This window comes from Silene latifolia, chromosome 9, assembly GCF_048544455.1.
Source record: "Silene latifolia isolate original U9 population chromosome 9, ASM4854445v1, whole genome shotgun sequence".
NCBI classification, from domain to species: Eukaryota; Viridiplantae; Streptophyta; class Magnoliopsida; order Caryophyllales; family Caryophyllaceae; genus Silene; species Silene latifolia.
Window position 1 is genome coordinate 133,576,433 of NC_133534.1, and position 17,693 is coordinate 133,594,125.

Consider the following 17,693-nt stretch of genomic DNA (forward strand, 5'->3'; position numbering starts at 1 on the left):
AATTAATGACTCCATTTTCACTATGATTGAGATGACACTTTAACCGTATTTTATAGTGTATATTGCATGTATGCATTTCTTTTCTGATGGTGAAAAGATTGTTTTGTGAACGATCTTATTATTTATGTAGATATTTTAGTATTATATTATAATTTTTTATATTTTCCAATACATTTGAAGCCAAAGTTTTGAAGCTTTGACCACAAAAGGCCAAACATGAAGATCATATTGAAAAGGATACAGTACAAAACTAAGGTGTCATTGGTGTTTACTTAATTTTAACATGTGCTGCTTTTCAGGTGATCCGCTTTATGTTGCCGGGGGTCAGCCACAATGCTCTGATATGGAGCTTGTTGATGAAAGTTACGCTGAAGATGGGTATGGAAGTTCATCTTATTTTCAACTAAGCTTTCCCATTGACAGTGATGATGAAAGTGTGTGAAACAACTTGCAAAACATCAGCGTAGTTTGAAACAACAGCATCTTATACGACGATTATTTCACTTTTGACTTACAATTAAGTCCCGACTCCTGAGCATAAATTCACTACTCTTTAAAAGAGACTTCACGACTATACAATGGCCGGTCGTCAAATTTATTGTCACCTGAGCGAAGTACAGAAACAGATATGGAGTTGAACGGAATCTGTAGTGGTGTCCTTTCTGTGAGGTCTTGGGCTCTTGATGACAAACTGACAGTGTGGATGCTACATTAAGCTTTACCTAAAAAATTCCAATGCATTTGCTCAAAAAAAAAAGAAGAAATTCCAATGCATGGTGGTCCAACTTCTGTTTCTACATGACTTCTTCATTTGCGTGGAAACTTCAATTTGCACTGTACTCTCTGTTGTCCTAGAGCTATTTGTCTTTTGTATATTGACTATTGATTGTATTTTTCCTTTTTTTTTTTTTTCCTACTTTCTTATGATTATTACTTGTTATTGACTAACAAATGATGATTCATGTTAGTCAACCCTAAATCAACTTGGGATTAAGGCTGTACTGTATTGTTGTCTTAGTGTTTGGGATAAATTAGTGAATGACATAGGCAGTTACATGCCTGTCGATTAATCTCATTGGTTCCGTTCTTTCCTGCTGTCATGCAGTGGTTATCAGCGGCCTTCAAAACCTGTTCCAGGAGACATTGGGTATCACCTGCATGCCCATGAAGTGATCCTTTCCCATCCAACCACGAATGAGGTATTAACATTTTCAATATACATTCTTCTTTTTTGTAGCTTGGCGGCATACCTGATGTGCTAAGCTTATGATCTATTTCCTGCTGATCCTTATAACAGTAGTCACACTTGCATCTAATGCATGTGTGTACAGCTACTCGATTCATACTTAGGATTATCAGGTAAAATACATCATACCCATCCACGTGTGAAATTCATCATGCCTCAAATTTTGAGACACGAGAACTCTGTTCAAGATGAGGATACGGGGCTCGTCTTCCCAATGAATTTAGTTCGGAAATTAAACTGTTATTTGAGAGTGAAATAGACTAAGAGCTTGTTTGAATACAATGTTAGGAGGGAGTCGGAAGGGAGGGTAATGGAGAGAAAGGGAAGGAGAGGAGGAATGAGTAGGTCCCTCCAAACTTTTTTCCCTATGTTGGAGGGATTCTAATTTCCCTTGGAGGTGGCCCCCTCCTTTTCCTCATACCTTATTTTCCAACCAAGGAAGGGAAAGTGTATTAATCCCTTTCATTCCCCTCCCTTTTTCCCCCTCTAAACTCCTCCATCAAAACAAGCCCTAGTAGAGAGGACGAATTCTGTAAAAATTATACGTTATACAATACATCAAAATGGCAATCCGCTATATTGAGCGGTTTTGTAGTGGGGATAACTGGTTGGTCGAAGGGAACTGGAGGGATTGCATCGGGGTGGAGGTGTTTGCTAACAATGGGAGATGTGGCAGAGTGGTGACTGGTGGTGGTGGGTGGCAGTGGAAAATGTGGATTGTAAGAGTTAAGTTGTAAGGAGAGAAATAAAATGGTGGCTTACATTAGACGTAGTCAATAGAGAGATTTTTGAGAAATGCTTTATGTAAGTCTCGTTCTCAACATTTGTAATGTGAGCCTTCATGTACTAGGATAAGTGTCAGATTTACTAGGAAGAGTCGCGTGCAAATTCATGCCCATTTCCGTGGGTGTTGTGTTAGACATGGTTGGCCCCCGGAAGTAAAGAGTCGAAGTAACGTACTATACATGATAATACAATATCTCATCCTTTTTTATGTCCACTCCCCTTCCCGGTAAAACACTATCTCCTTGTCAATTGTTGGAACAACTTCTATTGTAGTTTGTTCTCCACCTATTTATCGAATGTATAACTTTGCCTAGTATCAACTGCGTTGGTTACTTCTTCGCATGCAGACGCGTGGTTTAATTTAGATGGGGCACTGAACCACAAAACCCTCAAGGGTATAAGGCAGCTACAAGCCTACAATGGTTGCTCTATTTGACTTTATTTAAAAGCTCCTTGACAATAAGTGTCGCCTTATAAAGGAGTAGGTCTAGCTCATAGAAGTTGATTCTTTGTTTTTGCAAAGGAAGAGGTGAAAGAATGTGGGGTTCATTTAAATATCATTTGTGGTTTTTCGCTTCTTTGTTTTTAAGAGGTGAAAGGAGGAGTCCATTTAAATAATCCCTCCATTTTCCTAATTTTTTCCCACTTTCTTTTTTGCTAATTTTTTTTCTTTTCTTCCCACTTCCCTTTGTTTCCCAGGCGGCATTTTTTGTGCATTTTACCATATTGCACTTATAACTTTCTTGTAATTACCCAATAATCCATATACCTACTTCATTGTCTCTTTCCTCCCACTCCAGCATAGTGCATCACCACCATCTGTCCACTGCCTCACCACCACCTGACATCCCCACTTTCCCACCAACTCCTGACAGCCCAACGCCTCCACCACCATCTCCCGGCCAGTCAACCCCACCGAACCTCTTTCCTCAACCACATCAACGCCACTAGACTGCCACATCACTTCCTTCATCTCCTCAACAACCTCCTTGCGCTGCCTCATTTCGTCTAGTCGTACACTCCACCGCACGCTTCGCTCTCCCCACCTCTTCCTCCTCTTAGTTTATGGTGTTAGAGTATAAAATCAATCTTGGGCCTCTAACCATCAACTTAAACTTGGGGGTCGTCTGTTGTGGTCGTCGTCAGAGAGTGGCTGAGGCGTTGATTTGATGGTTATGGTGATGTTGTCGTTCACGTGTTGGGTGGTGGTGGTGGGGTTGGCAATGGAGGGAAGGGAATCAATGAAATGAGCATGTGAGGGTAGAATGGTCTTTTGGGCCAGTTTTGTAAAGAGTATGCAAAATTAAGTTGGAAAAAATTAAAAAAATGGAGGGAGTATCATTTGTGGTATAGATTTTTGGAGAAATTGGGTATTGAAGTTGCATTTCCTAGAAGATGTTTTAGTAGTCATACTCGTCAACTCAAATTTGCTTTCTAAATTATCGAGAGGTTAGATGTTTTAGTAGTCATAGACCTCATAGTAGTCAACGCAAATTTGCTTTTTGAGTTGTCAAGAGGGTACATCTTTAGAGAAAAAAAAAAATACTTGATTGTAGTGACTATTATACCTTCTTGAGGGTTGATGGTAGTGGCTTGACTAATTTGGAGTACACTCTCGATTCATACTTGATTAAATCCAGGTTGGTCCCCGTAGCAAAAATGAGTTTGTTTTTTGTCTACAATAAGGTGCTCTCTTATGTTTGTGTGCTCTCCAACAAATAAAAGGGTGGTGAGAAGCTCTTTCGGAGCTCTTGGGGACGAGGAAAGGAGAGCTATGGGTCACTAACATGTGAGGATGTGAGGGAATATTGGTTTTTCCAATTTTTGTAAAACATAAAAAAGTTGGCACAAGGTGTGAACGAATTTCTGCTCTCCATTGAGAGTTGTAAGGAGAGCGAAATAGATGTTTTTTTTACATGTTTTATTGATTAGAGTTGCCAAACAATCACACGACACAAAAAAAAAACACCATGAAAAGACATTAAAAAACACGACATGGGCTTAATGACCTATTTATTTAAGTGGGTTCGATATGACACGAGATTTAATTGGGTCGGATTTACGTTGAACTTTCTAAACAAGAATAAGCTGCTTAAATTAACTCCTCTATATTAATCCCCCATTATATTTACACTTTCCACACATTGACATAGACGAAAACACGGCATGAATCTGACACGAAATTACGGGTTTGGGTTGACGGTTGATGACCCATCAATACGATCACGAAACGAGATTTATTTGGAGTGGGTTGGCTTAAATCTGACGGTTAAAGGGTCCGTGACCCGTTTACTTGTGATACAAATACAAACCCGACATGACCATATCTATGTGATACAAATAATGATTGGTCTTTTCTCTCTTTTGTGGGCAGGTGATGAAGATTCTTGCCCCGCTTCCGTCAATGCTGAAGTCAGTGCATGAGTAATACCTGCTTAACTGCTTTGAATTATAATTTCAATTATCACCTTCAATGTCTTGTTAAATTAGCATGTACCCATTAGTTGTATTTCGCTGTTATCTTAGAAGTTTCTTGCTTTCAGGACATCAGGACATTGGTAACACAGCTACGTGTTAGAAACCAAATTTGATTACAAGAACATTAAAGCTTTTGATCTAAATCACCTAATACTTCCAAAAAAATTCGAGCTAAACCAATGCATTCGCATGGGAACAAACCCAAAAACCCAAGAACATTAAAGCATTTGATCTGTCAACTAAATCGCTTAGTACTTTCAAAAAAAATCACACTAAACTAATGCGTTCTATGGGAAATCTAGTACGATCACTGAACAATAACAAAAACCCAAAAACCCTTGTGTATACCACCAAACTCCTCTGCCTTGCAATCTCATCGCTGTACAATACTCAATTAGACCGATTCCTCAGCGTAAACTCTTCATTTGCTCCAAACCTTTTTATCTTTTCTTAAAGTCTAACGTGAAAATCGGATAGTCCACCAAACTGCCATTCGCATCGTTATATTCCCTTGGTGAAAACTGACAGGCATTATTTTGATTGCATTTACCAGAAATCACAGGTGGATATTTGGCCAATAACAAAGCTGAAGACGACTCTGTCGAAGGTGGATAGCCCACAACCTTTATCTTATTTCCATCCCATATACCATAGTTCCTAACTGGAACATTCTCAAGGCCCGCAATGCCAACTGAAGATGTTTTGCTAAAACTATTTTCGAACTGTTTAACACCACCACTACCTCTACAAGTGTCTGAAGATCTGCTCAGACCCATATGATCATTCTGAGAAGCTGAACCACTGCATTTCCTGAAATGACGCTCTTGAAAAGACTGCACTTTTCTACTTCCCGGCTTATGAGTACGGTCATCGTTCGATTCCGTCTCAACTGTCAAATCAACAAGCAGATCTGTCACAACTTCACAATCACCGTGGTTAGAGCTGCCGGAATACCTTGAGTGTTTGCATTCCCCGTTGCGAGAACTGGTGCAGTCAGGATCTAGAATTTCACATGAAACAACTGAATTCACATTGGTAGCCTCTGAAACTGATTCAGGATCTATAGCACATGATACATGGGATACTTCAGTACTGCCGTCAAATACCCCACTAAGACCAATATCTGAAATATCTGCTGGCCATAAAACTTCAGCTTCCATATCAATTTCATTGCAACCCAATTGCCCCGGGCCACAATTCTCCGTAGAATCAAGCTTTGAAACGTTTTGACTCACATGTTGCAACTCTCTTTCTGTTCTAGAATCTGACTTACCACTACAACCAGCATACCTCATCTTTACAACTCCGGCTCCATCTTCAATATCACATCCACTACCTTTTGTAGCGTTGCTTCCAAGAAGTCTTCCACTACAACTTCCCGAGATCAAATTTTCGAGACCTAGGCACTTCCGACCCTTACTGAAGAACACTTTGCACTGATCTCGAGTCTTTGTCCTCACAACTCCTGATATTGTCAAAAAGTCCTTCCCATGAGTTGAAAAAGCCCGAACAAATAAAAATTTCTCTTCATCTGTCCAGTCCCCAAAATCTCTCTCTCCACAAATTTCATCTGAACAAATATCCTCGTCATCGTCATCGTCACCAACATCCAGTGAGATATCAGGTGTTGAGAGTCGCCTAACAATTACTTTACGGTGTTTCAACTCATGCTTGCCATCGTTGGGATCCAAAGAATTAGTGATGCAGGAATCCATAGCCTCAGAAGACAAAAGATCAGCTTCGGGACTTTTTGTCGCTACTTCAGTGACAAAATCTGATTTTCTGGAGTTCTTGTTGGTTAAAGTTTTCATGGCTTGATCAGTTAGGGCTGCAATAGCTGAAGCTTCTCCCAAGATATCAAGAGAAGCCGATTTCACCTCTCTACCCCATTTCTTCTCAGACGTCAACATGTATGTATCTGAATACAGAGGCTTCACTTGCTTTTTCGCACCCAGCTTTTTAATTTTCTCAAAACTTTCTGATTTATGATTTTTGTAATAGAATTGAATGCAATCTGCTATGGTCTTGTGATCAAGAAAAGAAGCAATTTTCCTGAAATCTTTTCCATGAGTGATGAGTTTGTCCATGAAAATTTCCTTCTCTTCGAAGGTCCAAGGGTTGATCAACGCTCTCTCCTTCTCAACTGCACATGGATCTTCAACTAATCCATTACTCGACATAAACCTTGATGACATCTTGTCCTTCTCATCTAAGACCATAGCTGGCATCTTCAAACTGCTTCTGTAGTTTTTCATATTGGTATCTGAGAGTAGGTTTCTAGTAAAATTCAAGATCTCAGTACTCAGATCTGAGCTCAAGCTTCCAGCTGAAAACGCAAAAAAGAAGAAAAAAAACATAACATTCAATGTAAGCAAATAATTTATACACTGTTGATCTGCATTAATATTGAGATTAAACCAGTAAATACTTTGGTATGACCGTAACTATACTGAGATTGAACCATATGAGCAAATAACATTTAGACCACACAATGATATAGATACCTGGAAAAACCTTTAGTACATGGGTTACTTCGAGTGTCACCAACCCTCACTAAAGCGGTATGGGTTTGGCATACTTAAGATTATCCTTCTTACTATTGCTCAAAAGTCAAAACCCACAAACCAGACTTGATAAAAGTTTACCACAGAGTCGGGGATCCAAGGCTGTAAAATCTCAGTAGATGGACACATGGAACCCCCATACTACCATAGGCTGCAAGTACTTCTCTAACACATAACACAGATATGATAAAAACAAAATTCCTACACCATCTGTTCTAGTGACTCGGTGTTTATTTTTATGAAGACAACAACGCAAATCCACAGACCCACCACTTATTTTTCCTTTAGCTTGCCTCACATGGCTAATAAGGAGGGCCATTTCTTTTAATTAATCTGTGTATTTTCTGTTCCTTTGCAAATTGCCAATTCAAGGTGACATTCAATAAGCTATGTGCCATTAGAAATATAACATGAGGCAAACGAATCTAAAAAAGTACCTAATTCTGACCAAAAGAGGGTAAAGAGTGCACAGGCATGACAATTCCAATGTCAATAACTACTATGTAAATATCCAACAGTACTCCATTCTTGAATTTATTTTCTATTTCATAATCGTGGGTAGTCTGACTTCCTTGGCATTTAGCATGCTCAGTTTCTTCAAATCATGTCTCTTTTGCCAAGTACATACCCATAACTTTCATTAAAAATGCGAAATTCATAGGCATGTCGTTTATTTAAGTGCATCATACCTTGTGAGCCAAAGCGTGCACGAACGGCCGAGCGACGCTTTTGTTTCCCCTTGTGCAACGTTTGAGAAGTCGCATCAAGCTTCTTATGTGATTTCAATCGGTGATTTCTCAAAGAATCTAAGCATAGATCCTCCTTCCAAAGGTGATAAAAAGCTCTATACTTCAAAGAAATCACTCTCTCCTTGAATCTGAGAAGCTGCTTCCGACTCCAAAACTTCTTTTTGATTGTGATATCAGGAGTCAAGCAAGAACGTCTACAAGCCTCCATACCACGAGCCCTATTATCAGTATTGTCATCAGGAAGCAGCTTAGTAAGCATCTCAGATGCTATACAAGACGTTTCCTTGTTAGAAGCTAATATGAGATCACATATGTTGTCCTCTTTCTTATCGCACACATGTGGGTTCTCAACCACAGCAGCAACACTAGCATCTTTAATAGCCTTCTCACCATTAACATGACGATGTGTCCCCTCAATCGTCCTCTTATTATCACAAGTGTGCACATTTTCTAGGGTAGTTCCAGAGGATTTGCCAAACTCACTGTCTGAAGAACACGAGTTTTGCCACCCACAAGGGGAGACTGCCTTCTGAGCAAAAAATAGTTCAGAAAATTCTGAAGTGGCGGTTCCAGGACTACCAATATGCTCACCCTTGCTTTCTGCATGATTATCTCTTGCATAATGACTAGGAAGCGCACTTTCCATAATTATGTCTTCAGATGAACCTACTCCCAAAGGAAGCGGTCTAGCAAAGCCATTCGGACCATCACCATGAACATTTTTATCGTCTATTGGGGAATATTTTGACAAATCAGAACATGGAATACCTTGAGAAGAATTGCCATTTAATGACTTCAGTTCAGTTTCAAGCGAATCAGTTTCAGTTTCAGTCAACTCTAATGTCTTCGAAATTTCACCTTTCCACAACAGTAGCTTACTTAAAGCTGATGATCTCATTAATCCGGAATCTGTAGAGAACTGTTCATCTACATGCAGCAATTCATCAAGCAAAGAACTTAAATTGGCTATCAAGTTTAGTTCCAATTTCTCCAAATTGAACTGCATTCCTTCAGTCTGTTTCTCAGACAGAGGTATCAACGACGCACTAAAGTTATTAAAATCATCCCCAATTGTCTTCGCATATGTCTTTTCCTCTAGCCCTGTCACAGGTTGAAAATATGAGAATCTAAAGATTCACCACATGATACATTGTTAACTTGCATCCACAAGATGACATTATTAAATGTTAACTTTGCATATATTTTCTAATCTTATACAATCGAACATCTCATGGAACATTAGAGAGCCAACATTTCTAGTAATAAACCTGCTTGTCTGATCTAAAAAACAAAACAACTGCATGAATCAGTGAGCTTTATTAAAGACGTTTATTTGTAGGGTTTCAGGAAAGGGAAAGAAATTTGCCCATTCGCTTGCTGTTAGTTTGCTTCTTTTTTTCCTTTCTCTTTACCCATTTTTCAGATTGAGTTACCCCTTAGGCCCTTACTCTTGCCCACCCCCAAGGATTTCCCAAACCCTTTCCCTATAAACTCTACTCATCACCACCATTCACCACTCAACCACCAACACGACCACTAATAAACTACAAGCTTCCACCACTACAAGTTTCGGTGCCCGCTCCCCATACCCCCAGAATTCCACAAATGACTACCACTTTCCTCTTGATTCCCTTCTAACCCCTTAGCAAACCAAACGCCCCCTAAAACGAAAGGAGACTGGTACCAAGCCAGGCGCACAGTATTTTGTCTATTGAATCTAGATTCAAAATCATATTTCCCATGTTTCAGACTAGTCTACAAGGCTCTAAAACAAGTTGTGTGGCTTAAATCAGTCTGAATCATTTAAACTTCACAAGAATAGAACAGTATGTGGCTCTATCAGCTTTAGCATAGCAGACCAAATAAGGTAGCCAAAAAAAAAGATATGTACTGCACACACATTTAATTTTAAACCCTTTGAGATTCAGCAAACTGCACATATAAAAACTACCGATATATATCCCTGGTCTACACTAGTTAGATGGCCACAAACACCGCAACAAGGACTATTGACATGAATAGAATAAAAATGAAAGATGAAAACAGAGAGTAAAGTGAACTTTATAAATATACTTTGCCAAGTTCATATATTTCTGGATTTTGGGCAAGTACAGAAGCATGTACTCATAAATCTTCAAGTTGGAGATTAAGCTCCAATAACAGCAGCAGCAAACTTATTACCCTTGTCCCTCACTCCCTCAGGCCTCACTCATGCACACCAGTAACAGAAGTCAATAAAGGATCTAAAGTTAATCGCTTCACGAGAACTGAAGGAAGAAAAACATCTAAAGACCGAGTTCCTCAAACGTAGCCAAAGAAGTTCCATTTGTGAAGTTTATCTTATAGAGAAGCCACTTGTTTATACTAGTTTTGAATCTTAAGTAACATTTGAACTCTAAATGTCCCATAGCATAGTATCACGTATCCTTTGGACCTATCCTTTCTAATTCCTGAGGAATCATATCTCATCTTACAACTCGCTACTCTCATTAACTAACTTTCCCCATAAGACTATCATTATGTAATTGCTTAATTTTCACTACAAATGAGGCGTAGCGAGCAGCCAAAAAAGAACCATGAGCACATACCATAAACACAATCCAATAAAAAGGTTAGAAACTGATAAATTCCTATCAAACTCCTCAACTAGCAGAAAAGAAAAATACACAAGCTACCCAAAAATACTCCAGCCAACAAATTCACATATTCAGGCTGAAGAATTTAGTCAAAGTCTTGAATCAAGAAAAAACATCAACTTCAACATAACTATTAAATACTAGCCTCCTCTACTCTTTTTCCTCTCAAAAAGCTCTTGCATCCATCCATCATATTCGGAAATACCATCGACAATTAATCGATGGTAAGCCCCAAAATAGCTTTATTTATCAATTATCAGTATGAAAATGTATGAATTAATCAATAAAAGTCTCCCTTTCGGTAAGATTCGTTTGTCAGTCTCTATTTTCAGAGTATTTTCGATCCTTTACAGTTTTCTAGGGTTTAGTTTTATTGGAAATATAAGCAGAAGTCGTTTGCTAATGGTTCGCCACAGGTCTATACAATAGATACACATTATTTGTCATCAATTTTTGGTGCCAACAAAAGGTAATTTTTCCTCAACATTGAATCAAACGAAAAATCCCCTCAAAACATGCATAAAGATAGCGATACGGGGACTGGCCAAATATGGTTTGAGATCCTTAGTTTTACAGGAGAAATTTTTTCGTTGGCTTCTATTAGAATTGTTTTAATTTTACCTATCTTTTGTATGTGCCGCTTGGCATTTTATTAATAATTTATCCTTGGTTTCAAAAAAAAGAAAAAAGAAAAAAGGAAGAAACATCAGAAATTGCATTTATGGAGAAATGAACAACACCAGTACCTGGTGACGAACTGCAAGTGAAGGATGACGGTCTGGCAGGAGATGAACAGTCAGAGAAACCTGTAATCTCGGGACTCATCTCAACCAAATTTGAGGTGACAGGATGTGCGGGCTCCACAATACCGACTGATGCTATATTTTCAAAAGTAGTTGCATTTTCTTCAAAGCCTTCAACGTTCTTTTTTTCATACTTTGCCAACCCCTCCCCCCAACCAATTCGTGGCTTCTTTATAGAGGTTAAATCTTCAGCAGGAACAGCAGAGGGAGAACAAGCAACAATATCTCCTCCAGAAGGTGATTGAACAGGAGTAACATTCTTCAGGGTCTTTCCTCCAATACTCTTCAAGGCACTTGAATGGCTGAAAAAAGAACCTCTGGATGTCAAGCTTCCTGTGTGAGAACACTTCAAAGGCTTCCAGTGTAAGCCTCCCAACGAGTTCTCCCTACTAATTCTATGACTCACACCTGACCCATTGCCATCAGATGTTATATCAGCTTGGTCCTTGGAGAGGGAATGAAGACTGGGATCAGAATTAGGATGGGAAGCACGGACAGGTGAATTGGCAACTGACCTCTGATTTTTCACACTAATTGGCCGTCTTGATGTATTTGCTGGTCCGTTGTAATGTCGGTTGTCGTCCCAAGAACGGCCTCTCCATTCTTTCTGGCCTAAACCATCACGATTATCCCTGTAATTTCTACCATATCTACCATTTCTCTGAGGCCCAGATGGCCTGAAATACTCATCATCCATAAACCGATCACCAGAACGAGGTGTAGAATACTCATGCGGAGAACCTTCTTGATACAAATGCCATTCAGCCTGCTTACCATGACCTTTAAGGTAATAAATATAAACAGAAAAGAAGAGGGAAACAAATATTAACACAAGAAATTAAATGCTTGGTTGTGCAGACCATAATTCATTCAAGTAAACTTAGAGAGAGCAGCATAAGCTCGACAATCAATTAAAAAAAGGAAGACAACAACATCAGAGCCTTAATCCCAAAATGATTTGGGGTCGGCTGACATGAATCATCCTTTAGAACCGTCCATGATGAACGCACACCTAAAAAATGCGAAAAAAATAGAAAAGAAAATGTGAAAAACATAATACAAAAGCCAGGTAAATAGGTTTTAAAATCGAAGTCCGGATTTCTTTTATAAAAACTTAGAATTTAAATTGAGAATAAAGATTAAAACGATTTTGAAACCAAAGTAAAACTTAAGGGTCCGGAATACCTTAAAAGCGAACCAAGTATTAATATACTCCTTCCAATTCACCATATTCTTCCCTATTTCCTAAAACGGATTATTCAGGTTTTCTTTCCTTTCTATTTTTGGTAACTTTTACTCTTATTTTATTCATACCTCTCTCCTATCACCACACCCCACTCAACTCTTATAATCCTATTTTATTCTTTACTTTACTATTTGTGGCCCAGAATTCATTATTTAACTCCTAATTATCCATCCCTCTCTCCTATCACCAAACCTCACCCAACTCTTTATCAATATAATACTCTCTTCCTTAATCCTTGTACCCAAACTAAAGAGGAAGAAAATAGAGGATTGGAGGGAGTATAAGAAAGTTGTTGGCAAAAAGGTGTAATAAATCCGAAAAGAACAAATAAATTTTAAAAATTAAATAAAAACATTAAATATATCAAATACTAAAAATCCATATGTATCATTGCCCCCCCCCCCCCTCCCCCTCTCAATTGTGCCCTCTCCGTCACCATTCCCTCATCAAGGCCGAGAAATCTCATATCGTGCTATATCACTCTTAGTCATGTCTGTTTTGGTCTTCCTCTACCCCTAGCAACCTTTTCTCTTCCTCTACCCCTAGCAACCTTTTCTGTACCCAAAGTCTCCGTGCGTCCATAGGTCTCCTTCTCACATGGCCAAACCATCTTAGTCGGTTTTCCATCATCTTGTATGGCCGCGCATCCACCTCAACATACGCATCTCCACCACACTCATCTTTTGAATGTGACAATGTTTCACGGCCCAACACTCAAAGAGCCGTAAAGTAAGGCAATAAAAGTTTCCCTTTAATCCTTGGGGCATATCTTTATCACATAAAAACCCTATAGCACTTTTCCATTTCAACCATCCCGCTTTAATTCTGTGAGCCATATCTCCGTCTAACCCCCCATCTTTTTGAATAATAGATCCTAGATAAGACGCTACACAGCCATGGGATGAGTGTAAAACTTGACTAAAACGAAACAAAGAAAAGAAAGTGAGAAAAGGCGAAAATGAAGCAAACACCTGAATTCCTAGGCTAGAAGCTAAAGAACAATGAAGCACAAGCAAAAGAAGTAAACACCTAGGCTAGAACCTAACCAGAGTGGCGGGGAAATAGAGTAGAAAAAAGAGAAGCAATTAAGTAGGGTGGGTACTAACCAGAGTGGCGGCGAAAGTGAGAAGGGAAGGAGCAGCGAGGCTGAAACTGGTAGGAATAACGAGATCCACTGTCAGCAAAAGCGCCATCATGACCATATTCGTAATCGTAATCGGGTTTACGTTGTTGTTGTTGTCGATCCCAATGAGGAGGCATCAACAAAACAGGTCCAGTTTTAAAGCCAATAAAATCTTCTTCTCTTGACCTCTTATCCCTCCTTATCCCCATCCTTCTCCTGTTATTGTTGTTGTTGCTGCTGCTATAGGACATCCACACTAACTCTATATTCAACCAAAAACCCAGAAAAATCACGATGTGTTTCGTGAATTAAAGGACGACCCAGATGAGATAATCCTAAAATAACATACACCCACAAAATTGAAGCGAATCTTGTTAGGTTAGGTGGGCACTGCAGTTTTAGGGTTTTTTTGGGGAAGGAATTAAGGAAAGAAGAGAAAGATGATGAAGGAGAGGATGGTGTAGGTGTAGGTGTAGGTGTAGGTCTCAACACAAAAGTTGAACTGAGTTGTTGATTGTGTCTACATAACATAACGCCCTTGCGTCACTCCGTCTTTACTCTCTTCTACTTCACGCCCGCCTTCTTTTTCTATTCCTTTGCCCTAATTTTCTGTTTTTTCTTTAGAGCATCCGCAAATTTGTAAAACTACCTCCCCATATGCACTTTTTTTCCTCATATGGAGAACCTTACTAAGAGCATCCGCAAAGGTGGAAAAATAGCTCCCCATATGCACTCTCTCTCCTCATATGGGCATCCTCATTGTTGCACCAACCTCCCCATTATTTGAGGCTCCACTGTTTTTAGGGAAGGTCCCCCAAAAAAAAAGCAAGACAAATTGTGTTACTTATGGGGAGGTTCCCAAATGTTTGTGTGTGAATTGGGGAACCCCATTATTGCATAAATGTAGTTATGAAATGGGGAGGGTAAATGGAAAAGTTAGTGGAAAATGAGGTTGACGAATAAGAGAAGGAAAGAGAAAATATGAGGAGCCCCACCTTTGCGGATGCTCTTACACCAAACCTCTCCGTAATTTGAGGTTCCACCATTATTAGAGGAGGTCCCAAAAAAAAAGTAAGGGTAAACTATGTTCCTTTTGGGGAGGTTCCCAAATTTTTATATGTAAATGGGGAACTCCATTGTTGCATAAATGTAGTTATATATTGGGGAGGGTAGATGAAAAAATTAGTGGAAAATGAGGTGGACGAATAAGAAAAAGAGAGAGAAAATATGGGAAACGCCATTGTTGCGGATGCTCTTAAGCGCCTATTAGAGGTGGACTTGGGTGTGGTTCAGCCCGGCTCGCAATGGCCCGGCCCGCCATCTTGGGCCATATTTTTCCCAGCCCGCCCAACCCGCCAAATAGCCCGCACAACCCGCATGAAATACCGGGCCAGGCTCAGGCTGTATACTTCTTAACCCGGCCCGGCCACTGACCCGCACCATTTAACCCTACCCCACACAGCCCGCCCTAGCCCGCATAGCCCGGTCAGCCCCGTCAGCACAATGGGTCGACAGTTTGGCCCATTACCCTAGGACTTGTACTTTTTTTTTGAATTCAAATTGAATTGTAATTTCCCCCCTAATTTGTTCTATAAATACCCATTTCATTCAAGCTAAATACTCACACAATTTTCTCCAATCTATTCTCTAGTAATCAATTAATCATCTTCTTAATCTTCTAATTAATTTCAAATAATCAAGTTATTTCAAGTTGTGAAGTTATAAATTATAATCTAAAGTTCTAATTCTCTCTTAATTTATCTTACTCTTTTTAATTCTCACTAATTGTATCATAATGTCTCAAAATATCAACATTGATATTCCCGAAGCAATCGATGAAGAGGAGATGGAAAGAATGTTTGGTGATGGTAAATAATTTATACTAGTAATTATTAATTATTTTTATCATTTCATGTTATCATGAAGTATATTATATTAAAGCAGAAACCATCTGCCACGTGTCATCGGCAGATGGTTTCTGCCACATGTCATTTGCAAATCTAATATTCAATTTCCGTATAATCAGCATAATTTCCATATTTGAAAGATTTTTAACATATTTTCCAAAACAAGATGAGTACCTTTTTAAAAATCTATCATTTTAAACTCATTATCATATATTACCTATAAATCAAAAAGAATCTTTTCTGAAATCCCTAAAAATCATGTGCAAAGATGTTCATATAACTTGGCCTAATATTATAACTTTGATTATAACTATGCTTTTCAGTGAATTAATATTAAAATTTATTCAAATTAGAAGAAATTGAAATACAAGTAAATTTGAAGATAGAGTATGTTTGATGAGTAGGATGAAACATTAAGAGTTGATGATAATTATGAAAGACCGAGTCATCCGTTAATACTTAATAGCGCCGCTTTCATCTTTTATTCTTTAGGATTTTTGGTAATTTAAATACTTTTCCTTATTTTAAAACTCTTTTTCTTTTTTTTTTTTACAAAAAATATTATTTCATCCGTTATAATATTTCATCCGTTATAATTTGTAAAGATTTGAAGACGATTTTAATTGTTGAGAAAACAATTAAACTTTATGTATTAGTTATATCATTCTAAACTCACAGATTGTAGAATAAGACGGTTTCACATATAAGGCGTCTTTTTATCTAAGAAAACAATAATTTAATGCTATTAGTGAATAAATATGTGTTTTTTATATAATGACAATCACATACATTGTAAGACCGTTTTATACAGTAATTATGGAAAAACCTTATATATAACATCACTATTCGTGAGATGATTACTTTATGAGAGGTTATATTCTATAAAGAATTTGTTACTATTAATAAATATATTATATAGATAATTAGATAATTAGATAATTAGACATTGAGCAATATTTTACGAAGATATGAAAGTATTGCTACTTGGTGGCACAAAAAAAGAATATATTTTTTAATTTCATATATTAATGTGTATCCTTAACGCACACGTTAAAAAATATTTTTATTATTTATCGAAAACATATTTCAGTAAAATGATACTCTTTCATTCCACTTTTATTGTCTTATTTTCTATTTTGAAAAAAAGTTAAGAGACTTGGGTAAAGTAACAGTTCTACCCTTTAATTAAAATAAACGGAGACAATGTCATTTTGACCAAGGGACTGGACGAGTGATAGTTACAGTTTTATGAATAAGATTGGTTGTTAATCCATTTAACATACTAAATTTAAAAATAAGACAATTAATTTGGATTAAGTTTTAGAGTATGAATAAGATTGGTTGTTAATCCATTTAACATACTAAATTTAAAAATGAGACAATTAATTTGGATTAAATTTTGGAAAAAGAAGAAAATGAAATGGAAGAGTAATTACTCAAAAATATTACCAAGACAGCGTATAGAAAAAAATGAGTCATTTTTTCAACTTATGAAGTTTGAACTCTAAGAGAATATCATTCAGTCACTTACATGTACGAGGTAATTAATCATTAGACTATTGCATCAAAGTATGGAAAATAGCTAATTAAAGTTGTGAAATAGCTAACCAACCGACCAGTAAGAAACTGATTAATTTTGTTACAACTACAAATTTGTTTGTTTGTGTCAAAATATAAACGACGAAAATAGAATTGAGGTAAATGGAAAAAAAATGGTTTAAACTGGTGAAGGAAATACTAAAACCTAAGAATAAATATTTTTAGTATATAAAGAGTTTTGGCCAATTAAATTTGAGTTTGATCAACTTAAATGCTTAGTCTGTAAATTTAAGCATCATATCATTATTTCACACCTAATATATGAACATTAACATTTTAATAACATTGTGTACCCAAAAAAACATTTTAATAACATTTCTCCAAATAAGTCCATAATATATATCAGGTCATGAGCAATAGATAATATAGAGTTACAAAAAATCAATTTAGATACTTAGTATTATTTTCAATTTATAAAAGTTGGAGTGACTTTAAAAAATTATCTAACAATTAACGCATAACTGTAATACCCGTATTTTATTAGCGATTTCGTGTAATGTTTTATTTTAATTCGAGTCGTAAAATTATCGAGTTTATATCGTAAACGATTTCTGGG

At 37.5% G+C, this 17,693-nt stretch overlaps 2 protein-coding genes across 10 annotated transcripts in view; one reads left to right on the top strand and one right to left on the bottom strand.

Moving 5' to 3' along the window:
* LOC141600085 (RNA pseudouridine synthase 5) overlaps window positions 1-17,693 on the top strand; it is a 32,330-nt gene that overhangs the window by 12,831 nt on the left and 1,806 nt on the right. For 2 of the 9 annotated variants that reach the window (XM_074420264.1, XM_074420262.1), the window contains exons 12-15: window positions 300-378; window positions 1,106-1,199; window positions 4,407-4,456; window positions 11,143-11,229. In XM_074420264.1, coding sequence (XP_074276365.1) covers window positions 300-378; window positions 1,106-1,199; window positions 4,407-4,456; window positions 11,143-11,212 — 293 coding nt within the window. In that variant the 3' untranslated portion in view covers window positions 11,213-11,229. Of the gene's footprint in view, window positions 1-299; window positions 379-1,105; window positions 1,200-4,406; window positions 4,654-5,063; window positions 6,569-11,142; window positions 11,230-17,693 lie in introns of those variants that run through there. The other 7 variants (XM_074420270.1, XM_074420266.1, XM_074420267.1 and 4 more) reach the window with 5 other exon arrangements.
* LOC141600084 (uncharacterized) lies at window positions 4,588-14,281 on the bottom strand. Its single transcript, XM_074420261.1, has 4 exons — window positions 13,615-14,281; window positions 11,206-12,042; window positions 7,764-8,924; window positions 4,588-6,836 (listed from the first exon to the last, which is right to left on the bottom strand). The coding sequence occupies exons 1-4, from the start codon at window positions 13,880-13,882 to the stop codon at window positions 4,951-4,953; spliced, it is 4,152 nt and encodes a 1,383-aa protein (XP_074276362.1). The 5' UTR covers window positions 13,883-14,281; the 3' UTR covers window positions 4,588-4,950.

Excerpts from the sequence above, each read along its gene's own strand:
- LOC141600084 (XM_074420261.1), bottom strand. The coding sequence starts at position 13,882 with ATGTCCTATAGCAGCAGCAACAACAACAATAACAGGAGAAGGATGGGG. Across the intron at positions 12,043-13,614 it reads TCACTTTCGCCGCCACTCTG|GTCATGGTAAGCAGGCTGAA; the intron begins GTTAGTACCCAC and ends ATTACCTTAAAG. Across the intron at positions 6,837-7,763 it reads TGCACGCTTTGGCTCACAAG|CTGGAAGCTTGAGCTCAGAT; the intron begins GTATGATGCACT and ends TTGCGTTTTCAG.